The sequence below is a fragment of the Melanotaenia boesemani genome, chromosome 15 (assembly GCF_017639745.1).
Source record: "Melanotaenia boesemani isolate fMelBoe1 chromosome 15, fMelBoe1.pri, whole genome shotgun sequence".
In the NCBI taxonomy this organism is placed as follows: Eukaryota; Metazoa; Chordata; class Actinopteri; order Atheriniformes; family Melanotaeniidae; genus Melanotaenia; species Melanotaenia boesemani.
The window spans coordinates 20045390-20072857 of NC_055696.1; the positions used below are offsets into that span (position 1 = coordinate 20045390).

The 27468-nt window shown below is 38.0% G+C and overlaps 1 protein-coding gene across 1 annotated transcript in view; it reads right to left on the minus strand.

Moving 5' to 3' along the window:
* Positions 1 to 8792: 8792 nt before the first annotated feature.
* The window catches only part of grk6 (G protein-coupled receptor kinase 6), an 87432-nt gene continuing 68756 nt past the window's right edge, over positions 8793 to 27468 (minus strand). The window contains exons 8-16 of the mRNA XM_042008673.1: positions 25345 to 25485; positions 20675 to 20865; positions 20552 to 20589; positions 18388 to 18477; positions 17215 to 17423; positions 13174 to 13311; positions 12100 to 12237; positions 11447 to 11581; positions 8793 to 9307 (exon numbers count right to left, since the gene is read on the minus strand). Of these exons, the coding sequence (XP_041864607.1) occupies positions 9257 to 9307; positions 11447 to 11581; positions 12100 to 12237; positions 13174 to 13311; positions 17215 to 17423; positions 18388 to 18477; positions 20552 to 20589; positions 20675 to 20865; positions 25345 to 25485 (1131 nt within the window). The 3' untranslated portion in view covers positions 8793 to 9256. The remainder of the gene's footprint in view (positions 9308 to 11446; positions 11582 to 12099; positions 12238 to 13173; positions 13312 to 17214; positions 17424 to 18387; positions 18478 to 20551; positions 20590 to 20674; positions 20866 to 25344; positions 25486 to 27468) is intronic.

Sequence of the window (27468 nt, forward strand, 5' to 3'; positions counted from 1 at the left end):
ATGTCTGATGCACACTGGGATTAAAAGCTCCAGCTACTACAGACTGGTTTATACTGGGATTAAAAACTTTGGCTTCTACAGGGATTTTTAATGAAATAACTAAAAATTTGTAGTTTTAAGAGTTAAAAATGACAAAGAAAATTCAACACACTTTTTTATAAATGAGACATTTTTGTAAGAATAAATTAAATTTAGGATCTGAATAGGCTGACTCATCCAGTCTAGTGTGAATGACTCAGACCAGATGATGGCTGACAACACGCCAGTAATGAACACATGATGTGACCCGGTGGCCTGACCGTGTGAGAGGAAGAGGACAACAAAGCCCGACTGGGTTCGAGGCCACGTAGCTGATCTGAGTCGCCGCTGAAAAACTGCCTGACACAGCGCTGACAAACGTGTGAGTGGGCGACGGCCATGACACCATGCTGTTCTAACAGTGGACGTCTTTGTGCTGGACGTCCACCTAGGACGTCCTGAATGTCCTCTGTCACCCAGTTTGGTCCAAACTTATTTCTCTCGCTGCACTTTTTTCCAGTAAAAATGGAGTGATTCTGATTCCTGTAAGTAATATAGTCTGAAATGAGATGTTTTTCCTGCTGAAAGATTCTTTAACTCAATAAAAAAAAAAAAAAACATGAAGTAATTTTATTGTCTTTCTTACCTTAGGCTGCCTTTTTTCCATCTTTTATTTATTTATTTATTTATTTTCCAACAAGCTCAGGTCATTGCGGATCTTGATGGGTTATCGCTTGTATATCTTTTTATAATCTCTTTTTATGAATATCTTTAATAGAACTTTGTACAAAACAAAAATAATGAAAAAATTCTCCCAGTTGGAAATAATTTTACTTTGGACTAGAGATTACAGACTTTATATTTCAATAAATCACCAGCCATCAACTTTTCCAGGAATCTTTATAGGTCCCTACTTATTTATCAGAATACAAACTATAGATGACATGCTGCGTTCTCCTGGTCTGGCTTAGTGACCCTGATCCATCCTCTAGTCCTGCTGCTATAGGCCGAGGCTGCTGGGGGACATCCCATGATGCACTGGGCTCCTCTCTGCTATCTTTACTCTCCATGTAGAAACATCTGACATTGTTGTTCATCTGTGTTTTTCTCCTTCTTTCTCAGGAATCACTGGATCAGAGTTCTGCTGCTAGTTGACCCCTCTCTCCTGTCGTCTCCACCCCAGCTGGACCAGGAAGATGGCCATCCTTCCTGGTCCTGGTTCTGATGAAGGTTTTCCTTCCTGTTTCTGGTTCTGTTGTGACTAGACTTATTTCATGCACCGAGGGTTGAGAGAACCATAACTGTAAATTCTCTGTTTGTCCTGTACATGCTGCAGAAGTGACAATAAACTGACTTTGACTAATGTGGATCACAGATTTGTTGGGATTGTGTCTGTAAAAGTATCTTTGTTGTGAATGGAACTGTACAAATAAAGTTAAACTGAATGTTACATGAACTTTACTACTTCTTTTTTCGTGCCTTCTTACACGACTCCGTTAGTGGGAGGTTTACTGGTTCGTTACTGTGGATGATGAGCTGGTAGATCTGGTTTAGTGTGGTTTTCTTCACTCTAACCTGTCAGTGTAATGAAGGAACAGAACCAGAGGATCAAAGTCATTTTAAAAAGCAGCGGATGGCAGCACATGGTGCTCTGTCACCTCGTTAACTTAGAGAAAAGAAATCTGCATGAACAGCTTTTTAAAGCTAATCTAAGGACATTTCTTCAGACTTTTTTTGTGCTGAATTTCATATTATTTCTCTACATTCTTACAAACTTCTGTAACACTGTTGTGCTTTCAAAAACGAACCCAGTCACGCTGCTGTTAAATAAACTGCTCTTCATCTTTATTAAACTCATGCAAAGTTAAAGTCTGTATTAAATCCTCCGTCCATGTATTTTGTGTTATGCTTAAAAGCTGTAAAAAGCGAACTTTAACATCATGAATCTTCCATTTGAAGTCTCTGCAAGCTGTAATTAACCGGTTTATTCAGCGTGTTTTAATGAGGTTGAAATATCACACTCCCCTCCCTGCTGGCTGCGTTTCAGAGCTCTCCACGCAGCTGAGGACCCCTCTTCATCTCTACCTACATGATGAGGGATCTGGTCTGTAACCTGCAATCAGCTCCATTGTCACTCCTTCTTTGATCATTTCTCCTCCAAACACGACGGCCAGCAGCTCAATGGAGACACGCTGTCCTCGGTGTGTCTGCGTGGGTGAATAAACGAGTGTGTGTTTGTGTGTGTGTGTGTGTGCATGCAGTATACAAATTTCATTGGATTCCTTCCTGATTTAGAGTTGCCTTGGTAACAGAGTAAAGGACAGAAAAGAAGTTGTCCTGATCTGTGGGTTTGAGTTCTGGTTAGGTTCCTGTTAGTTTTCGGCTAAGCTAAGCTAAGCTAACTTCCACCTGTGTTACACCTGCTTTCTGTTTCCTAATGACCCCACCTGCTTCTAATTCATTCGTTAGTTCCCTCTGTATAAATTCTCCTCAGTTTCTGTTGCGCCCCACCAGAGTCTTGTCAGTCATTAGACTCCAGTTTTGCAGCATTTTAATTGATTAAATTTCATCTGTAGTTGTTTAAAAATGTTTTCATTATTTTATTTTCTGTTTGTCCCTAGAAATGGTTGTGTGTGAAAATCCCAGTAAATACTCAAACCAACAACCATGCCACGTTCAAAGCCACTTAAATCACCTTTCTTCCTCATTCTGATGCTCAGTTTGAACTTCACTGAGTTGTTTTCACCATGTCTACATGATTACATGTGTTGAGTAGCTGTCATGTGATTGGCTGGTTAAATCTGGTGAATTTGTCCAGATTTTGCCAGACAATTGGTAACAGAGGAAGCAGGAGAGAAATCCTTATAAGATGGTGCTGCTGTCCTGTAACGTGTGTGTGTATTTATATATATACATATATATAAATACACACACACACAGAGATGCTGACAGAGAAAAATTCAGTCCATCACAAAACAAACCCTAAAGTAGTGCCTGGTGCAGAGCGTGTCCTGCTGACTCTGTCCTACCTGTCCATCTTTATTAAACCACAGCTGACAGACCTGAGGTGGACAGTGAGCCAGTCAGTGTGTTTTTATTTAGCTCTGCACACTTTAAATGTCCACCAACGCATCCTGCTGACAGGAGGAGAATTAAAGCTGGTCCAGCACCTCGAGGACAGACACCAAACTTCTGCTTGAATGGGTTTATTTAGGTGTTTTACGTCCTGAAATTATCTACCAGCTGGTTGAATTCTTGAAACGTTCAGGAGTTTCAAGGCTTCCTTTTATTTCTCGTAGCATCGGAAACACTGGAAGGTCCTGTATGATGGAAAAGACAGCATCCCACAATTCCTCACAGCTTCTACATTCAAAGCCATACTAATCATTTATTTATTTATTATATTCATTAATAACTTTTCTGTTTTTCTTTAAATAAAGCTATTTCAGACCTTGATAATGAAGCAATATTTCAGGTAATATCTAATGAATGAAAAATATATTAAGAAAATTATACAATCATACTTGGTAATAATTTAAATCAATAACTAAATATATTAAAATGGATAAGTAAGTAATTTTATAATTTAAACAAAATCATTTTTATAAAAAATGTTTAATAGAAAATCATATATATATATATATATATATATATATATATATATATATATATATACACGACCATTCAACAGTTTGGGGTCACTTCCCTATTGAATCCCATTGGAAAGCGACCCCGAACTTTTGAACGGTAGTGTGTATATATACCCCTTCAATGTAGGATTAATGGTGTTGGAGCCTATCAGGGGTTCCTGGGTAAGACGCAGGGTACCCTGGACCGGTCGTCAGTCCAGCAAAGACGATCACCCACTCTTTGGGAAAATTTAGAAACACCAATCAACCTAAAGTCTGGTACACACATAAAGATTATCGGGCTATTTTTGGCCAGATTTAGCCTCTTCCTGACCAAGGACAGCAAACACCTGATTATCGTGAGTCTTATGAGATTTTTCTGTACAGTTATCATTTAGTCTGAGGTGTGTTAGGAGCAGATTTGTCCTGATAATCGGCTCCAAAACGGGTTGTAGCCGACAATCGGAAATATTGAACATGTGTATCTTCATGTGTGTGAGGAACGGGGATGACTCCCGAATTGTGACTGTGTGGATGGTGAGGTATATTGGAATGTAGCCAATCAGAGAGTAATCTGGCTGGGGAACAAGGAAGGATATAAAGTCCGTGTTCATGCTTTCTCCAGTCTGTTATTTTTTTTTAGTTCTGGATTTTTCTGTTAACAATAGTCCCAAGACCACCATCCCTTGTTCTATATATCCCCTTCCATGCTGTGTGTTGTGTTTTCCGGTTCTTCCTATGTTTCTTCTTCTTCGTTTTTTGCCGGTTGGTGCTATGGTTCCTCTTCTATGTTTTTGTTAGACCACGTTTGGTCACGTGAAATGTCCGGCTCGGAGGACAGCATCGTTGTGTGTGTGTTGTTCTGTGATTAGATTATCAGAGCCACCACACACAGTATTAAAACTGTTAAATGCCTGATTCTTTATCTTCACATTTGAGGTCTCTAACATAAAAAATCTCATAAGATTAAAAACATCCTGATGTGTGCACCAGGCTTAACAAGCATGTCTTTGGGAGGAAGTTGTAGTACACGGAGAGAAAACCAAGCCCCATTAAAATAGGGAGGGGGTCACAGACGAGGACTTGGGTCTGGAGGAACGAGGTTCAGTCCCTGTTCTCTAAGTAATGTTAATTGACATGGTTTTAGTTTGTCAAGCTTTTGCGAACTTGATGAAGTTGCTGTAAGTTCATGAGGTTGTGGAAGATGAGAAGAGATGCTTTTATTCTCAACACATGATGATCTAAGGTCCACCTTCTTGCTCTTGCCTTGCAGCAGGACCTCGGTGTGGGCGGGTTTCTGCTAAAAGTCAGAGCACAGACGTCTCTGACGCTGCTGCAGCTGCCTGGATAGCTGGTTTTAAACACAAGGGTGAGCAGTAACTGGAGAGCAGTCACATGACACCAACATTAATTATAAATCCCTCATTTTCATCATCATTCTAAGAGGTAAACTGTATTTTTACATGTCTACAACATGTCGTCTATACACTGAAACTATAATGATCTGAGGTCAGAATGGAAACCAGAACATGGAGCTTTGAAGTAGAGATCATCAAGGATGACTTTATTTTATTCTTTTTACATTTTATTATCCTAAATAACTTTTTGTCTGTTTAGCTGAGAACTGGTTTCCATCACACCAGGAGATCCTAAATACAGAACAAAAAGTTAAAGAAATCTAAAGAAGAAAATTTTGAGGCTTTTTAACTTGGATGACTGGAAAATCGATATCTATCTCCATCTCCATTCTGTGGAACATGTTGATGTAACTTATATCGTGAAGAAGAGCTAGCTCCGAGTCAACGTGTAGCCTCTTTAGTTCGTGCAATGCTTTCCTATTTGGAAACACCAGGTCAATCCAGGTTCAATCCCTTTCTTTAGCTGGTAACTTTTCGTGCCTCTCTCAGTCATTTTGCTTTGAAACTACACGCTGCCGTTGCTAGCTGGCTGAAGCTTTTTATAGAATGGAGGGCCAAGAGCTCTGAAAGGAGACGGAGATTCGCATGAACGTACATGAACTTATATGGATGTACAAGAACACGCAGCCGGACTGGCTAGTAAGCACAAGGCTGAAAGATGGTGTTGGACATCATGCTTTCCTCCAGATGAAATTAAACCTCTAGTTCCTCAGATAGCCATTTTTTATTACTTCAATCTAAAAAATGATGAATTTCTGCTTATTGCCCCTTTAACATCTTTCTGAAATCAATGGAAACCTTTTTGTTTCATTTGAATTATCGATGGACCAAATAAGTAAAAATGAAAAACAAGAAAGTACTTACAGAAATATTGTGTTATTTCCACTATTACTCTCAAATGTATTGTTAAAAGAAGTGAACAGCATTGTGGGAAATCCCGCTCCTCCATCATCATCGTTCCTCATGTTCCTATTTTAATCGGTAATAATTCAACCTGAGTGCATTAATTTTTTCAACATTTTGCCTCCAAAGATCATATAACTTAATTAAAATTAGTATTACTAGCCAGATGAAGTTCTATCCACTAGAAATATGCTATTAAAACTAGTGTTACGTTTTACAGTGTGAAGAAAAATGACAGAAAATATCCTACAGCCTCTGTAAGAAAACAATCATTGAGAGCACCTATAGCCAAGCTAATGTAGTTCGTTTTTTTTCCAGAAATTACACCTGTGATGCATCTTCTGTGAAGCAAAACACCAGCATAAGTTCTTTACAGACTTTTGTGGAATGATATATTTTAACATCTTTATCATTTCTTCAATCTGAATGAAAGTTGAGCGAAAGTTTTCTTTTATTGCAGTGTTTATTTTTCCCTTTCTTTAGAAAAAAATCCTTCTGAATTTCTTCCATCTTTGTTATCATAGAGTTCCCAGTGAGATCAAGGGAGTGATTGAACTGGACATTCAGACAAAAGTTTATTTATTTATTTTATTTGAACTATTGGATTGTACCCACATGGTCTGCATGACATCAGATAAATACATGCTGGAAAAGTATAGCTTCAAAAAACCTGAAGGCACCTTGGAGAAGACCTTGGATCCACGTGTTTGGTTTAAAAGAACCAGTTTTTTAAATGTTTTGACCACAGATGATGAAAAGACTTGTTGAGGTATAAAACAGTGCATGATGGTGAACACAAGCGTCAAACTTTTCAGTTATTGAAACCAGACTGAGGTGACCACTGACTAAACTGGTTTGAGTAAATGTTTTTGTTTTATCTGTTCTAACATGATTCTTTGGGAAATGCACTTAGTTTACATTAAAGGTTCCATACCTGCAGTAAAAAGAAGAAAATTAAAGTAACTTAGAAGATGATGGAGACTATTCTCCTGGATCTGTTGGATGGTTTGACTGGGGAAGAAGAAGCGGCACATCGGCCTGTTGTACATTAAGAGGTATTTAATTTTAATAGCTCAGAATCAGAGGCCATGTTCTGGGAAGAAACTTCAGTTACTGTTTTTCTGGTTCCAGTTTCAGTATGACGTCTTATCACTAGCTGAGCAGAGGCGGATAGATGGAGGCAAGAAGTGGCCCCAAAGCAAAGAAAAACCTGTGAAACTGAAATTTTACAGAGACCCAGAGAGGATTTAGTGGACCTTAACTTCCTGAGCAGGAGTCAGCTGATTGTATTTACATCTGTAGGAAGGCACATCACAAATAACATCCATCAGATCCCATCGTACACAACGCTGACTTTGTTTCCTCTCCAGAAAGTCAGAGATAATCCCAACCAGATTTAACCCTTTAACCATCCAGCAAGAATTCATCCAATTTCAGTCGCAATGCGTCAGTAGAAAATGTTTGCATTTATAGTTTTTATATAAACTTATTTATTAATTATTGCTGATTTGTTGCTAGTAATGAAAATAATCTCATTAAGAGCTTTAAATTTAACCCCTCATTTCACACCTCATCCATCACATGTGATACATCCACTTTCTGAGATGTGCACACTGCTGGAAACCCTGTTGTTTTCGACCGGATGTGTGTTTCTCCCCCCAGGTGGACACGAACAATAATTCTGACATTGCACTTTTCTTTTTAAGAGGACAAAAAGACTTCAGATTAAACTTTTTTAAATTGCTGACCTATTTTTGGGGTCAGGCATAAAGGGTTTGATTTGGAAACTGATTTGTGGTTCCATTCTAGTTAAATCTGCAGTATTTTTCCCCACACTGCCCCTACTGGTTACTGTCATACTGCACCTCGCACACATGTCGCGTTGATTTCTGAAGCACAAATGATGCTTCAAACTAATGTAAAATACACAAGCCAGCCATAAGTTAGTCTGATAACGGTCAGAATCTTCATATTAAGAAGGATGACGTGGTTTTTGGTGAATTACGTTCACAGCTGGGATCAAAGCATCCATGTGCCGGAAATCAGCCAGAGATAAGGCCAAATTTGGATTTTTAAAATAAAACCAGTAATAACTTTGTTTCTGGACATCTGACGATAAAAATTCTAAATGTAAGAAACTTTATAAATATGGAAGATAACGTGTATTTTTGGTGGGTTCGGTTCACTGCTGTGACGAGGCACCTACATGCATTTATGTATTAAAGAATTAACACGTTAATTCCACATATTAATCTCTCAGCATTAACGAGTTCATTTTGACAGCCTTAATAAAAATCTGTAGCTATATATATTTTTTCTTAGATCTAGACCACCTGAAATAATCTTGGGACCCCCAGGTTGGTAAAGGCTGGTCTATGTATGAAGAACCTTCCCATCAAGCATGTGTGCGTTACTAAATTCAGCAACCTCTTTCCTTTTGTTTTTCTTATGAAATAATGGATTCTGTTTTCATTCTGTTAAAAAGAAACAGAAGTTGTGGAATCTTAAGTTATTTTTATTTCCTTGTGTTTTCGCTCAGTTCAAGAACAAAACCTCATTGTGGAACCAGCATAACACACTTCAGATGTGGGGAAGGCACACTTCATATTTGTAAATGCAACTCTGTGATCAGAATTTATAAATTAGTTATTTTATTCTCTGAGTTTCTGTAAAATGTTACATCTTTTCAGCCTGAAAACTGCTGTTGTACCAACCAAAGCAACTGAAGCTGCACCGACACCAGAAGTTGATTGTCTCATGAAATCCACCATAAAAATGCGGATAGAATTAACAAAAAAAATAATAAAAAAAAATATAGCAGAGGCAAATTTTCTGTTTTTTGATGTGAAAAATTCAAACTCATGATGTCAAACAGAATGAAAAGAGAAGAGGTTGTTGGAAGCTGCGCAAAGGGCGGGTGAAGGGGAGTGGTCACAGTTCAGTCCCTGCTTTTCCTGGATGAGGATGAGGAATGTTCAGGCCTCCCTTAGTAAACACTGCCGCAGTGCCCTCGAGCAAGCCACTTTTACAGCAGGCGTTTGTTCCAGTGGAGCCGCTCAGCACGGGCTCCCAGTTCAGTGTGTGAGTGGACAAAAAGCAAAAGAACAAAGTCTGTTTCTGTCCCAAGTTTTAAACGCATCAAAGGCATTTGCACATGTTTTAAATAACAATAAACTTTATGGCTATGCTGAAAATATACATTCTGACATTTAGAGATAGTACTACCTTAAAAATACAAATGTGCAAAAGTTGTAAACAAGAGATCGTGTGTGTGTGAGCAGGAGTGTGTCACAGCCTGGTGGGCTCCTCGTCGCTGTCGCTGCAGTTACCACAGCAGTCCTGCAGGGCGAGACAGAGCAGAGTCACCGACAGCTCAGATCACATTAATCCAAACCTGTGATTACCATGAACTTTAGAAACATAACTGGATTATTAACTAAAATTATCAGGGGCTGAAGCAAATAAAAACCTTTCTTGGTGTAATACCAAGAAAAAACAGTAGGTGGCTAAAGCACCCAGTCTGTACAGAATAATCTTAAACAGGACCTAGCATGATGTGGTCTAAATGACAACAAAACAAAAGCCTTTTTTGTTTTTTCATAAATCATAAATTTCATAATCAGTTATACAATTAATCCATAGAACTCCAAACCAGCTGTCAGATTATGAGGCTAAAATGATGTAAAATTAAGGTATGAATAGATATAGCAGCATAAAGGCCGACCAGAAGAAGGAAGCAGAATTTATTACTAACAGAACTTTGTAGAAATAACACACAGATCAACAGTGACCAAGCCTTTTCTCATCTGCACATCATTCTCTCAAATCTTGGCTTTCAAAAGAAAAAATATTGGCATTGAAACAAACACACAACAGAAACTATTTCCATATTTCTACTTTTTCCTCTTTTCCAGTGATTTCTGCTACTATTTACCTGCTATCCTCACTAAACCAACTCCAGCTCAGCTGCTTTGTGGCGCCACCGTGCATCAGAAATGTCTTCTTGGCTTTATTTCAGCCATAGAGGAGCTTTATTTTTCATCTTTTCAGACACACACAGAACTTTCTGCTCACTGGTTGATCTTTTGCTGCTCCTGATTGGACATTACCGTCAATCTAAGCTCTCTGATTGGTGGAAAGTTTGACAGGAAGTGGCTTCATCATCATGTCCAGGTCTAAATAGAGGTCTCTTAGCAACATACTAGTGATAGTGATCTTTTTATGATGGAAATGTGATGAATAATGCTGTTATCATGGATCATTGTGGATTTACCAGATAGAGTCTCTGAATAAACACTACATTTAGTGGCCATCCCCACGACGCAGGATTGCAACAAAACCGCACAAGTATTTTAGCAAACCACCTTTTCATCCCCATGAAGCCAGGGATTAGCCTCCATGAAACCGACCATGTCTGAAGCCAGGTACCAAAGTGGATAGGTTTGAGTCCTCTACCGTCTGCGGCACCGTGCGGACAGCGAAGCCTTACCACTAGAGGATATGACGTCAATGTGACGAACATGCGCCGATTCCCAATCCACCCTTCCTCAAGTTTTTTATGCTTTGTAGTCAAGCATTTTTTGAAGAAGCTCAGCTTCTTCATTAGTCCAAAGAAATGTTTCTCTTTTGCTTCGCAGTGAATCCTCAGCTATCTTCTCTTCTCTGCTTCCGATGTGAACTTCCTGCAACACGCAGTGAGCCTTTATCTGCTCATGCGTTGTTTTGCTCTAGCTTTGGATTGTTACTCTTTAGTACCCCCCACCACCTTGTAGTATGTACTACAGCGATGTCGTGGGGATGCTGAAGCCTTTCTCCTAATTTTCGCCAGTGTTTTCACACCTGAACTGGCTTCAGTGACATGTGGAAATAGCCTTAGTGGCTGGATTGTAAACCTCCTGGACGAGATACAAATGTCTAGAAAACTTCCATAGATCACCTAAAGGGTAAACTATCCATCACATAGTTACTACCATTCCTCAGACACTGATGATGATGTAATAAGCGATAGTGATCGGAGACGCAAAAGATCTAGTGGAAATTAAAGGGTTAATTATCCTAAAACCCTCCAATAAAACATAGGTCATTCATTTTTATTAAAACCTGATTTTCCCGGTAATGAGAAAATTTTACTTCTCATGACAACAAGCTTTGGGATCTTGATAACGGCATCAAAAATAACTGCATTTATGGCCATTCTAGGCTTCTGTAGAAACTGGTGATTTAATCTTTTCTGTGTCTGAGGTCATGCATTAAAGTCGAACAACACAATGATGAATAGCTAAAATACAATGCTCATTTTCCCTGGAAATAGTTATTACTGAGACCCAGTGGTGCTTTAAAGATTAAGTTATAAACAAAAGGAACAAAAACTAAAACAAGACAAACATGTAAGACACTAGAAGCCAGCAGACCTGGCAACGGCTGGGTTTACATACAACTATGCTTTACTTTTAAAACACGGTGAATGTTGAAGCTGACCTGTCTGCCGAAGAGCCGCTGCAGCAGCCCCTGTTTGGGTGGAGGAGATGGCTGCCCTCTCCAGTCCAGGTCAGGAGAAACGGCACCGTCCTGGTGGAAAACATTCAGCTCTGCGAAACACTCCGTCTCAATCATCTGTTGGACACAACATACCTGAGACATGTAACATAACTCTGACATCCAGTTGGAAAACTAACATCCCTGTACTCTGATTTTATCCAAGTCATTTAATGATGGTGACCACTTTGGATAAAATCAACAGCAACAAGTAAAAATCACAAAATGAAGACCAATAAAAACTTTCTGGTTATCCACTAAAATCCAAACAATCTCATTCAGAAATCTCTCTGGGGAGTGCTGTGTGGGGCAGAAGTGGTCCGGATACAAGGAGCTGACCTGGACAGATTACACATCATGGTGGACATGTGGCCGAGGGGCGGCAGCGACACATGAAGTCAAGGCCAAACAAAACTCAGACGTGGTCATTTCTGGGCCAAACAGTTCTTGCTACCTGGGTTCTTACTGGGAGGTGACTGGTACAGGACCATAAGAGAGACTTTTAGCCTCCACATGTGATTCTGACTGGGATGTCAGGCTAAATATTTCCTTTTATCGTCACATAAAAACCAACAGCTGCATTTCTCTGCTCTCACCTCGTTCTGCCAGGGAATGGGGACGCTGCCCGTGGAAACTTTGCTGTAGAAAGACTCATCTTTCGGTTCCAACTCCACTCCTTTCACTGTGGAGAACTGCTCGATGTCCAGAACGTCTTTACAGTAGATGGCCTGAGGCTGCGGGGGGAGGGGGGATAGTTTACGTTACACTACAGGAGCTGGACTCACAAGACTTTATGAAAAACCACCACAGAAGAAGAAATCAGAGGGCAAACAGCTTCGGGATGCATTTTATCCTATAAGAGGAAAATATGTGTGAGTCAGAAACAAGGAAAATCCCCACCAACCAGGACGGGTGGGGGGGGTCCTTCCTGTCAGACTCTCTGCAGGTTAGTTTAGCATATTAATCAGGTCTGAGCCTCGGTGACATTCTGATTAATCAGATTAATAAACTCACTTCCTGAGCTGCAGAGTACAGGGCTGCGGAGCTATTTAAAGAGGTCTGAGACGCCTTTTAGTCATCGCGTTTAATATTTTTAATCTATTCCCACAACCACAAACCAGAAAATCTGATCACTTCATTTAAAGACAACATATTTATTGTAAAAATATGGAGGCCAAAATGTTGCAGATTCCTCAAAAATTCCTGACAAAGCCTGAAAAATCTATTTTCCTGGTGCTGTTAAGTTTATTTTTTCATGGGAAATTAGCAGCAGTGCATTCACACATCTTTTCCAGGGATGTCGGGAAGTATCCACAACCAAAAATGCAACAACACCCCGTACTGAAGGTGTGTTTGCAGGAAGAATGGGAAAAATAACACCTGGAACTCTTCTTCACTTGTTATCTTCATGGTTAGAACATCTTTTAAGGGTTGGAAGAAGTAATGGGAACATCACAAAGTAGGAAAAGATATATTTTTTTATTTTTTAACTTTTAGGATTGCTGCAGGAATGAAGGTATATGAATACATTTAAACTGAATGACCAGCAACACATGATAAATACACAATATAAAAAAATATCCAGAGGTTTTATTAAAACTCATAAAGGAGAAATGAGCTGATATCTGTCATTTCTTTCCAGTTTCAGCAGCATAAAACAGCAGACTTACATCAGGAATGAAGGGCGCCTGTAGCATGCCGGCTTCCAGCCGTTTGAAGTTGATTGAGCGAAAGATGGCATGACCTTTGACCTCAGAAGCTCCGCCCCCCTGGCAGCCGAGCCTCTCTGCAGGATCTTTGGCCAGCAGCTGAAGGGTTAAAACAAAAGAAAACATGAAGATCTGTGTTACGGAAAACTTTAAAACTTTATCAAACATCAGTAATCAATGACACAGGATTTCATGTGTAAAAAGATTATCAATCGTTTTTAGATCAACGTTAACAGTCAGTGTTTACAGAGTTTGGGTGATGCACCATCAGCCTTTCAGCAGAGCTCACTATTAAAAGCAGCTACTGGATCAACACCAACCAAAGAACTTTAGTTCTCCCCACTGAACCCGTTTACATGCACACCAAAAATCTGATTTCTGGAGTTATTAGATAATTCAAGTGGTCATGTAGACAGCTAAATCTGATATCCTTTATCAGAATATCACAGTGACGTGCGGTCAAGGGAGGCAGGTGAGGCACATGATAAAGAAAAAGAAAACATAAAATGAATATTAATATTTTCCACTGATCTGTGTTAAAAGGCATTTTCAGTATGACACGTTTTTGACAGTTTATTAAGTAAAAATCACATTTGAGTATTTCCCAATCAAATCCACGGGCGAGCTGTGCCTCAGCTCTGACTGTGCCATCCTATATAAACTGGGTTGCATGACATGTGTCCGTTTCTGTTCCTCAGCATGTCGCCAATATCAACTTTACAGAAATATTTACTATATGCCATGACTTTCTACAGTCTGTGTAATGTATTTAATGTATTTGTAAGAGAAATATTCCCGTTTATCGAACAATAAAGTGCAGAGAAAAGTCAGCAGGTGAAGCAAACAGTACTCTGCCTCACTTCAAGGGGGCGCACTCACACACCAACATGGTGTGTGCAGTGTTGCCAACTTAGCGACCTTTTTTTTTTTAAGCGACTAGCGACAAATCTATCAACTTTTTCTGGTAGTATTGGAGACGTTTGGAGACTGACGTATATGAACGTAGTTTATTCTTCTCAATGAGGAGTGGGTGCTGCGCAGGCTCCTCCCTGTAAATGTAGATTAGGGCTGGGCGATTAATCGATAAAATCGATAAATCGAATTTTTCATTTCTGGAGATTAATTTTTTTGAAAATCGGGATTTTTTTCCATAGTTAGTTAGCAGCAGACTTAGCCCTCCCTCCACACCAGAACGGTGTTTGTCTGACAGATTTTCAGGAAAGTGACCCTTCACTCACGCCTGGGATTTAGCTGTACGTATAACTACAGTGAGAAATGCTGCAAACCCTTGTTAATAGACAACCTTCATCAGGGGAATTATTCCTGCAGTGGATCCTGTATGATAAGGATCCAGATGGAAAGAGATCACGGATGCATTGTGTCGCATATTTCAATGTAAGATATGAAGTCGTTTATATGGTGGAAGAGCTATGACATTATATGCTTTATTTTTGCTAGCATTCATCTATATAAACAAATGAATGTTTTAATAAGTTTATTTATGTTTTGTAAAAGAAAAGGAAAAAAAATCGATTAAAATCGGAAATCGGATTTGGTTATAAAAAATCGGAGATTTTACTTTTAGGCCATATCGCCCAGCCCTAATGTAGATCTGCACAAATATCTGATTTAGTTCATATTTTACATCTGCACACGTGCAAAGAGCTTCTGTCCAAAATCGGCTTCTCTCCCCAAGAAAATGCAAAAATCAGATTTTTAATATGGCATGAGTAAAGAAGTAAAGCCTGTTTCACGGTGCTTTTCTTTCTACGTGTCAATGTAAGTGATGGGGAAGGCCGTGGGCACCGCCAATTTCAACAAAGACCAAATGTTTTAAAAATAACAGGAAGTGACATCACCACGCATGCACTGAAATAAATCCTTATAATGGACTGGTAAATGTAGACTTGGTTTTCCTGCATTCCGTATTTCACAAGTGCATGTAAAGGTGTCAGATAGGATTACTGAGGTAATCTGATTACTCCCAGATATCTAATTTTGATGCTTGTGTAAACAGGCTCATTGTGGTCTGCACACAGTGGGTATGGAGGGAAAATGGACCCTTTGGTGGTAACAAATGTGTCGTACATTATTTGCCAATGTGGAAACCATCTATTGTGTAACTGTCAATATTTGCAAACATGTTCAAGTTCTCACGCAAATGTCAAGGAATTTAAAAGTAAAATAAATGTACACATAAACACATAATTTACACATTTACACAAACACATTAATATTAATATTTAGCCATTTTTTTATCGTCAACCTCAAAGATGTGATTTATTTGTGTTTAAAAAATTTCCTGTGCAGATAATGTGTAACACACGTGTAACGCGTGTAACACGTGTGTGCATCTGATGACATGAACGTGGGATTTTTAACATTGTGACACTTGTCTCAAAGTTGCAACAAATCCGTTCTGGCCCTTGTTTGTTTGTTTGTTTATTTTTTTAATCAAACTTATTTATTTTATATATCCATTTGCTTTTACTCACTTTTATTTCTGCATTATTTTCATATTATTTGTTATTTATTTTTATTTATTATTAATGTATTTAATATTTTATTGTATTTTGGTGTAGATCATTTTTTTCCTCATCATTTATTTTGTTTATAATATAATACTAAATAATTTCAGGCATTAAGGAGTTAATACACTTTTATCCAGAATTCTCACAGTTTACCAAATACATGGTGCGTTTAAGTGCTGGTTGAAAGCTGGGTCATCTGGTTTTTAATTTATTTTTTCATCTTCTGTAGCAGCAGTCTCCAACGGGGGATCTATAAACCCCAGGGGGGTTCATAGAGGGTGCAGGGGAGCCATGTAATTTTTGTTATTTATTTTTTCCCCCACATTATACACTGTGTCCATGTCAACCATTATGTCCTCTGACGTTTTTTGTCCATTTTCTTTTTAACCTTTTTCTTCTTTTCTTTTTAAACTAGGTGATTGTTTCGGTCGTATTGCGTCTAGTGGCATGACTCTTTACAATTACGCTTCCTTTCAGACAAATTTGAGAATTCCAGGGTCTTTTTCTATGTCTTTTATACTTTATTGATTAATTTAGTACCCTTTAGTGACCTTCGTGGCCAAAAGTGGCCATGCACAAAAACTGCTATAAAATCATCATACATCATTTTGTTTAATAAATATTTTTTATAAATAATGTTTGACATTATGTTGTGAAAGGTGGAGCTTTAACAGATTAATTACACGTACAGATGAAGAGTTTTGCTGTAACCAGAAACTGTATCAGGATGTTGCTGCTTCACTGTTTTGGCTGCTTATGTTTTACTTTATGTTTAGAATATAAAGAGCAATTGATATTCATCAAATAAACTATAATTTCCATTCATTTTCATGGATGAAACATTTAACCACTCAGTGGTTATTAATAAATATTAAGCCATTCCTAATTGTTAAAAATAGTAAAAAAAAAAAGCAGCACAATACATACACAATACACAATACATCTTGTTTGAATTCATGCTTGTGTTGTTCTTACTCTCAAATGTGAGTCGCTTTGGATAAAAGCGTCTGCTAAATGACTGTAGAATAGAACAGAATAGAATAAAATAGTTTCCTATTGGCCAAAACATGATTTGTTTTCTTGCTGTTTTACTGTTAAAATGGTTAATTTTTATTCAGAAAATAGTTATTTTTGGGACATTATACAGTAGAAAGCAAGTAGATTTCTCATGTGGATTCTGCACATAAATAAGTGTTAAAGTTTTAATAATAAGCAGTAAAGTTTCAAGTTAGCTGGAAACTATCGCAAGTAACCTTTTAATGTTTCCGTCTCTCTTATTTCCACATTTTTGGAACCTTCAGTTTAAGCCCTAATCAATCATTTAAACTATGAATATTGTGAGATTTAAGTAAGACAATGGAGGCAAACGAGAGAGGATTATAAACTCCATCATTAGGTAGAACATAAGCAGATGGGAGTGATTTACAGAAATGAAAAGGAGACTCCGGCAGCTCGTCTGATGTCCACCCACCATTTTACAGACTGACTTGGCGTCTTCAGAGAACTTGCTGGAATATTGCTCCTCCACCTCCATCACCAGCCGCTCCACTTCCTCCCTCTTGATCTTCTTCTTCCTCTGCTGGAAAGGCGACTGGCCCTCGATCATCTCGTACAGGAGGCAGCCCAGCGCCCACCAGTCAGGGCTGAAGGTGTAGCGTTCGTTTTTCACCACCTCTGGAGCTGAGGAGGGAGGTGACAGAGGGAGGGGAAAGACCAGAGAGCAAAGAATGAAAATGTTATTACTCCATCTTTGATGTATGAGCAGCACTTTTTTTTATCTAACTGGATTTAACTGCATCCAACTAATACCTGGGTTATGTAAGACGATTTTCACCATTCACCTTTCTAGTATAACTGGTATCACCATGAAGCTTCCCTGATTTATTCCTCACACTGAGACCAGTATTTTTTTTTTTTTTTTTTTTTTTTTTGTATAGCAAATCTTGTTTAAATATGCAAATAAGGTATTCTATAGCCAAAATCTGCATCATACATTTTTAGAAAAAGATCTGAGCACTGGATTAATCTAGGTTTACATTGTTTTTGCATTTTATTGATACATTAGGGTCAAAAGGTTTTACAGAGGAGGTTTTTGATATCTGTATCTCCATTTTCCTAACCATAACCTCCATTTTCACCATGCTTTTGGAATGAAATGTTCTATAAATCAATATATATATTATGTTTTTGTTATAAAACACTATTTACAGACATCAGATCCAATCAGTGAAGTTTGCATTAAACCACACGGTACAGCAGGGAAAAATCTTTCAAACGATACCAAACATGACAGGGTGCAGATGGCCACCGTAGCGCTGCACACTGTGTAAAAAGGCAAACTTTAGGTTTATTTTAAAGAAACTTACTAGTGCATCCAGATAGAAGATTGTAAAATAAATACTTATAGTGTCTATTTTTGACATTTTCTTTCCACTAGTCTGAAAGAAGCCGTTATGAGGAATAAAAAAAATAAAATAAAAAAAATCACAAAACTGACCATTGAGGTGACGAATAAAACTGGGTTTTTGCTCGTCACGTTTCACCTTAATTATATCATTGATTTAGTTGTAAAACTACGAGGACAAAATTCAGAATTAAGTAAAAGAACCTCAGAATTGTTCTAACATGCAGTCAGGTTTCTTACCCATGTATCCAACAGTTCCCACCCGACCCTTGATGGTCTGTCCCTCCGGGACATGGACCGCCAGTCCCAGGTCTGATATCCTGATGTGGCCTGAACACACAAAAACATGCAAACCCAGGTTAACTAAACATTTTATTTCCTTTTATTGAACTGGTTAAACTCCAGGACAGAGTTTCCTTTAAACCGGCTCGTGGTTGCAGATGAGATCAAAGATGGCGTCAGAGCGCCCCCTGCTGTCTGACAGCAGAATAACTGTTGTTCAATTCACTTTTCAGTCTCCAGCTCAGAAAAATGTGCTTCAGTGAAAGATTAATTCATCAATGAAATTGTGTTATTTTCCTTTTAATATTGTTTTAACTTCATTGTATTTACAAAATATACACTACCAGTCAAGGGTTTTAGAACAGGCGAGGGCTGCTGTCCAACAGGTTTTCCATGTCTCCTGTTTCAACATACCCGACTCAAATGAAATGGATCCAACAGGCTATGAAGCTCTGCACAGTGACTCAATAATTTAAAATTCATTAAAATTCCAACATTTTTCATTAAAGACCCCTCTGGACCTCACACCACAACCCATCAGAAACTCGGACTTACTGGAGAACAAATTGGCCTTTCCATGATTCTTTATTCTGTTGTCTGGTTTTCATATGTAAAGTGTCTTTGAGTGTCAGAAAAAGCATTACATAAATCTGATGAATTATTATTATTATTGTTGGAGCAGGAAAACATGGCAGGACCAGAGCTTGACACCCCTATTTTAGAACATCTCACTGCAGTTCAAGTCCAATAAACAGCTTAAATTGTACAAAGGTACAAAGGTAGGTGATGAACTGCAAAAGGTTAAAGGAAAGGTTCCCTAAAATTGAAATATCAATGTGCAGAAAGTTGTGTGGTGATATAAAAATAACAAAGACCATCATAACACTTAAAAGTGAAGGTGTTTCCTGCACAGTCTTGATGTTAGTCTCCTTTACCACCAAAATGCTTTTTTTTTTTTTTTTTTTTTTTCAGAAAAAAATGAGACTTTTAACCAGTAGGGTAAATGTATCTAAAATCTGATGTGGAAACTCAGTAAAAGTTGTAATAGAATCATGTTTTTACTGTATTCCATCAGATTTTTTCCTTGGAAACTTGAGGAATCTGTGTCCTTTCCTTACAGTCTATGTTTGTTGTTTTAGTCTGATTCTCCTCTTCATGATACCCCAACACTTTCTAAAGATGTCTCTTTGATGGCAGCATATGTCTCTCCAAAACTCCAACATCCACCTCTGCATCACACAGATGGCGTCCTCCATGGACACTAATGTCCTCTATAATATCACAGCTTTCTTCTTTGACAACAGCCTGAATGATCTTTCTCATCTTTGGAATGTAGATTCAGGCGCAGTTTTTACTCGTATCAGCTGAAATGTGGATACATCTGTCCAGAGGACACGTGTCCACGGTTTTTCTGTCCATCTAAGATGAACTGGTATCCAAAGAACTCTTGGCACTGTTTCTACAGAGTTCGTATATGTCTTCTTCTTTGTGTAATCCAGGTTCTGGTTCTGGATCCAGAGGTGAACTGTATTGTTAAAAAATTGTTTCATCTGTCTACTGATTATGGTGTTATGACAATTTCTCCTGCAGTGCTTCCTGAGGTCCCAACCATCCAACAGTGGTTTCTGCCCTTGTTCTTTCCACTGTCACATTTCCGCAAATTCCCTGCATCTTTACTAATATTCTGCTCTACAGATGTTAAAAGACCAAACTTCTTTACAATCTGTCATTGCCAAATATTTGTTAATGATTCTCTGATGGAGTTTGATACAAAGTAGGGAGCCATGACCCATCCTTTGGTGGATCTACTTCTATACCCAATCTTGGCACCCTAACCAGCTAAACTGCTGATTTCTCTTTTTTGCCTCAATCACAACTATCAGAGATGTTTATATTTCCTAAATACAGTGGCCAGTTGAGACACTGAAAATATTATAGCAATTATACATTATAATGAAGAACAATAACATATATTATCAGAATTATGATCTAATTTTTTTTTTCACTGTACGCTGGAGTGCTGTATTATTCAAAGGGAACCTGAGTCAAATGTATTATGTCTGCGTTTTGACATTCAGCAGAGAAAAATACATTAAAAATTCCTACCACTACAGAGACTCACCGTGGTCGTCCAGCAGGATGTTTTCAGGCTTTAGGTCCCTGTGTGAAGGGAAGAAAGAATGAAGAATAAGAGCCAAATCAAACACCAACCAGACAAACACATCTGGGCATTATGACAGCTTACCTGTAGACAATCCGCTCCCGGTGCAGGTCCTCCAGACCACAGCAGATCTCTGCAGCGTAGAAGATGGCTCTCGTCTCATCAAAACCCGCCTCACCCATGTGATAGATGTGAAACTTCAGGTCTCCACCGTTCATGAGGGTCAGTACGAGACACAGAGCGTCCTTCGTCTCATAGGCGTACGCTAAACTCACCTGGACACAGCAGCGGAGTGTTTTAATGATTAGGATCAGCTGAAAGTGATAAATTTCATCTGCAAAACTAAAACCAAAACTCAGGAATTTGTAAGTCTGAAGCCAGGTTAATCTCTGAGTGATGCTGCAGCTGACTGACTGCCATTTAAATCAAATAAGCTGAATGAAAACACTGAACAGCTGGAACTGTTAGTGTTGCATACATCACATCTGACTGACTTAGACTGCAAATTCAGGGGTGAATCTGAGGTGTTTCACCATAAAAATGTTTGTTTTTAGAAGAAAGATGTTAATAAATCTTCAAAATGTCAAGATTAAAGGATGAACTCAGTGTTAGACTGCATATAATCCATAAACAGACCATAACTAAAACCACATGTGCACCACAAATTGTCTTTGAGCCCTTTAAAAATGAAATTGTACAATAAATCATGACAGGCTCACCTGCTAAACCAAACCCATTTTGATAATAAACAAATGAAACCCATGTTGCATAATCGTGCTGACACTGGTATTTTTTTAAGCTGGAGTCAGCAGCAGATCTTGCAAAGTTCTCCTCAAAGTCAGACCAGATCTAGAAGCTAAGTCAGACCAAACAAGGTCATGTTAAAAATATTTATTTTACAAATTTCTCTGAGCTGCTGTCTTAACATTTAATTTGTTCCTGCTTCTGCTAGGGAAGATAAAACTCTTCAGGATGCTTCTCTACTCACATAGCAATCAACATAGCTGCTAACAGTTGAATTTTTCTCATGGAAAGCATTATAAGCTACACAGCAATTTAGAATTGCTCCTCTGTATATCCAGTCTAATACCAAACATTTTCTGACTTTCAGATACGTTTACAATAAATAATACTTAATATTAATGTTAAATTTCAAATTTAAATGTGAAATAAGTAGCATTGACACCTAGGCTGTGTCCGAATGTGCACCCTACTCCCTACATAGTGCCCTATATAGGGGTCATGCCATTTTGTCAGAGTGTCTGAATGTCCAGAGAGAAAAAAGTAGGGCACTCAAAATCACCCACAATGTATCATGAAAAGTAGTGAGCATCGATGGTCACTACTATAGACCACAATGCACTGTGGGCAGAAGCTCAACATGGCGCAAGGAGACGAAAAAATCGAGTTGCGTGAAATTACCTATAAGCAAACAAACAAAGAATAAACTACAACATAAGAAATAAAAATAAAAACTTTGGATTGGATTTGGAATCTTGATGCGGGTTGTGGTTGCCGTGGTGACAGCAGTAGTCACATGGTTTGCGGCGAGGAGAAAAATAGGCAGCTTCGTGTCCGAATCGCCAAGAGAATGAGTGCACTATGTAGTGTGCTATGTAGTGCAGCCCTATGTAGTGAACGAGGGGTTAGGGCGTAGGGTGCACATTCGGACACAGCCCTAGTGTTTCAAATCAGAACTGCAGTCGAAAGAGAAAAACACGGAGAGCGTTCTTCCGTCTTCTATTTTGTAAATCAAGATAAACGCTTTGGTTGATATAAGCAAAATTCTGGTGCCTACTTGATGAGGAGAAACTTTGCTAGCTCTACATCCATCTTGAAATTAATTTGGTCTCTCAGACTTCTCCACCTTTCAAAAGATTCTCCAATATTGATCCTAGTTTTATTCCATTTTTGGTCGTTTGCATTTTTTAGCAGGATGCCGAGGCTTCATCGGTTTTTCTGAAACTATTTCTGGTCCGCTTCTTTTACTAGCTTCCATTCCTGCAGGCTGCTGCTCTTTTGCCAACAAAAATACCAAATGTTGCGCTGTTGTTTGGCAACTGTGGGGAGTCACACATGATTGGTTAAGAAACCAGGAAGTAGGAAAGAGCTACACAGTGCACCGAAGTCATTCCATCATGCAACTCCTATTTTTATAGGAGAAAAGCTTGCCAAAGACATTGTTGATGTAGAGAGACAGATTGTTAATAGGGAAGCTTCCTTTTATCTCTCGCAACAAATGAAAACATTTAAAATTATTTTCACAGAAAAAAACCCTAATTATTTAGCCTTTAAATTTATGTTAAATGTTTACTGAGCTCTAAAAGAAAAAGAGCTAGTTTGATAGCTAAAGCCACAAGGTTAGGAGACCATTAATGCAACATAAATGCATAACAAAGCTAAACGTTAATGAAATAACTCAAACAACAGAAAGATGCTAACAATTCGGCTAAAGACAAGCTAATGGCCCAACTTAATGCCCAACGACGGCTAGCAACACTGCTAAAGTCAATTTTAAAAAGTAAACAATTTACTACACAGCTCATTTAGTTGACAAACTGCTAGTGACACGGCTAACTACACAGCTAATACAGCTGACTACAACGGTAATGTTATAAAAGCTAGCTGCAACATGAGGTTAATGTCACAATGGTTTGTTTAGACATAATACTGTATTGTTGCTTGCTCTGAGACTAGGTTTTTTTAGGCAAATAAGCAAACTCTTAATCACAAAAATGCTAACACAGCTAATGTCCTCCAGAAAAAATTAACAAACTTCATCTTAAACTTTTTAATTCAAACTGAAACCAGCTATTACCACAATTTGACTAACAGATAGGCCTGTCACGATAACAAATTTAGCTGTACGATAAATTTTCTCAGAAATTATCGGGATAAACGATAATATTGCGCAAAGCGCTAATGTGTCATTTTGAGACCATTCTCAACTAATATAATGACATATGCCATAATAATGCAAGTACACATTTTCAAAGATCAATAAACTAAATAAATAAAAGCGCCTTTTCACATACGCCGGGACGCCGGCCCAAAAGTAATGCGGCCCACTGGGAATCCTCCCAAACCTCTCGATTAGCCGGCATTGCTCTTAATGTGTATTTTGTCAAATACGCTAGTATATAGGCTGACTCTATTTGCGTAATGTGCCTGCGGATTACAGGGGTTATTACGGTAGACCAGGAAGTGGGGGCTACTGACGTCGTAAGCTAGAATGTGTGTGTTCTGCTTACATGTGGGGAGCAGCGAAATGATAAAAGAGGAGGTGCTTGCATCTATTATTTCTCCATTCGACTTATTTACATATTTCAGCAAGAGAATCGGAGGTTTAGCGCAAGAGCGTGAGAAGCCACTTAAATACGCAAGTCTCACGGCCATTGCGTGTTGGCAGCCCTGCAAAACAAATGCGGCTTACCGGCTCGTGCTGCAACATGCTGCTGTCAAGTATGACACCAGAGAGATCACTCCGCAAGAAACCAGAGCGTTTAGTCGAAATACTCCATAGTGAAACCTATTGTCATACACAGTCTATGGTAAAGGGGGGACTAATAAAAATTATCGCGGCCGGCAAACTTATCGTGCTCTTATTTTCTTATCGTTCAATTAATTGACTTATTGCTTATCGCGACAGGCCTACTAACAGATAAAGCCCAAGATTAACGTATATGAGCTAAGACTGTCATAAATTGTATAAGCTAAAAGTAAATAAAGAGTTAGTGGAAATTTGAGGAAAAAATATTTAGTTTTAAAATTCTGGTGAAATTATTTTCTACAGTACAGTAAAGCATCAACCTGAAAGAGGTTCATGTACCTGAAAGACATCAAAGAAGCCAAATTGTATAAGTTTACTTACAACCAATCACTTTAAAAAATGTATAAATATTTAATATTTAGGTAAAATATTTACCCAATTAGGTTAATTTGCAACAGGTCAGAAACATGCCTGGGTATAAAAGGAGCATTTCAGGGAGGCAGAGTCTCTCAGATGTAAAGATGAACAGAGGTTCATCAATCTGAGACAATCTGGATTTAAAAATTATTGAAGAATTTCAGAAAAATGTTTCTTAACGTAAAACTGAAGGTTTTAGAGCAAGATCTGCTCCCATCCAGACAACATTTCTTTCAGGGAAGGCCTTGCAGATTTCAGCAAGACAATGCTGAACCACATCCTGCATCCATCACAAAAGCATGGCTCCACAGGAGAAGCGTCCAGCTGCTGAACTGGCCTGCCTGCAGTTCAGACCTTTCACCAATACAAAACATCTGGAGCATCACAGAAATAGAAATCCAGCAGCAAAGGTCCAGGACTGTAGAGCAGCTAGAATCCTGCATCAGACCAGAATGTGACAACATTCCTCTCCTAAAACTCCAGCAACTGGCCTCCTCACTTCCCAGACGTTTACAGACGTTAAAAGAGGAGGGGATGCTACACCATGCTGATCACCCTGGAACTACTTTTTCAATGTGTTGCGGCCATCATGTTCACTATTAGCTCATATTTCAGATCAGTTTCAATATCTGATATGCCATTTATCTTCTACTGGGAATCAAATATGGGTTGGTCAGATTTGGTAATCATTGTATCCTGTGTTTGTGTACATTTTACACAGTGTTTACAACTCTTCTGTTAATTTTCCAACCTTTGTTTTCTCAGCTTCTCTCCTTCTGTGTAACAGCGTTCTACCTTCGCTGGACAGCAGATTTCTTTATGCAGCAGACTAACTGTGGATGCTTACAACAAATCTGCTGTTGACTTTCTCCAGGATCTGTTTCTCATTAAGTGCCATGGACTCTCCCTTCCTCTTCTTTATCCTCTTCTTCTCCAGCTTTTTGCAGGCGTACATTTTCCCCGTGGCCCGTACCTGACACGCACATACCTGTAAACACAGAGATGGGGGAAAAAGAAAGGAAGAGTTCAGGATTTGCATATTCTTGAAAAATAAATACGCAAATGAAAATGAAGCCCTGATGAAGGTATAATAAAAACTGTCATAACTCTTTTGTGAGTTGACATTTATGAGAGAACAAAGCTATGATTGAAATTAGAAGTTAAAAAAAAAAACAAAAGGACCTTCCTTGTTTTTGTATTTGTATGAGTAAAATCTTGGTAGTTTTTAATAGAAATGCAGGAATACACACAACAAATGTGTCTGATTACTATCTGAGACACAGATGCCTACTGAGCCGTGTTTCTACAATATGCCTGTCTGTTTCTTTATTTATTCATTGTTATTAATTTATTTAATATTTAATAGCATTTTATTTTATTCCAGTCTTTTTGTTTTGTTGTTTTTTCCTGTATTCGTTTTGTTTTTATAAAATTGTAAATAATTCAGACATTAAGGGGTTTCCATAGATAATGTCCCTTTTATATCTAACTTGTTTTATTAACTTTTATTCACTCTTATGTATTTATCTTTATATTATCTATTTATTATTTCTTTCATTGTTAATTGTAAATAATTAATTTAATATGTAATTGTCTTAATTTTTCTCCAGTCATTTTCTTTTTTTCCCCTGTATTAATTTTTTTTTTATATAATTATAAATAAATTTAGACTTTAGGGGGTTCAAGCAGACCATATTCCTTTTCTATGTAATTTATTTAATCAATTTATTTGCTTTTATTCGCCCTTGTGCATTTATTTAATATAAACTATTTATCATTTCTTTATATTTTAAGTATTCATTTATTTAATATTTAATTGTTTTTTACTTTATTCCAGTCTTTTTCTTTATTTAATATTTTTCTTGTTTTAATTTTGTTTTTATTTAATTGTAAATGATTCAGACATTAAGGGGTTAAAGCAGACCATATCCCTGGTAAATCTGTAAAAATGTAAATTCATTGAACATTTAGTTTTCTTCATCACAACTTTCCTTCTTTTTCTGAAAGTCTGTGAACATCAGATGCAATAATCCAGGATCACACGTCAGATGCATGTAGATGTAAGCCTGAACACACTTTCATTCCATCTATATTCTTTTTCTCTCCATTTTCATACTTGTGCTCCTTTCTGCTTTCAGCATTTTACATTTTATTGTGAACACTGATCTTATTGTATGTTTTTTAATAGTTATGGTATTTCTCTTAAATACTATTTTAATGTTCTGTTTTTCATTCTGTAAGTCTAACCATTGACAGGGGCTGCAGATTAGCCTTGTTTAGAAACCCGTATGCACGGCATCTAGTAAATGTGATTTTATAAAGTGATCTTATATGCATTTGTTCCTGTTAAATAAACATGTAAAGAATTAATAAAATAAACAAATAAACTATGCGCCTGCTCTTCTGTTCATGCCCCTCATTATCTCATGACCTGACGCCCGTATGCTTAATCGGTTATCACCATGAGACGAGTGTGGAATGAAAAGACTCTGCTTATTACACAAATATGTCACACACAGATGCCATTCAGCAGCGCCTAATGGGATTAAGACGTCATTGATAAAGTTCTTCTTTTCAGAGTCCAGACAGAAGAATGAGTTAGAAAGGCTGAACCTTTCTATTCAGTTACAGCCTGTTTAGCGTGACGTTTCAGAGGTCTTCATTAAAGCATGTGAAACAGCCTCCATTTACAGAATACTTTCTTTTATAAATTTTTATTAATGTTTCTTTGCACGGACATGTGAGCATTAAACACAACCACATTCTGACTGGCCAGGGTTTTGTCTATAAAAGGCAATAAAGACTCATCTGATATGATTGATGATCACAATGAAAAATGTTAACTTGCTCTGTTTATACATGGATCAGTTTACACTCACAGCCATGTAGAAGCTCAACCCTTTCAATCCCAGTCAACATCCAGATATTATTTTTCAGGGCAGCCTCAGATGTCAGATTATGAGGCTAAAAT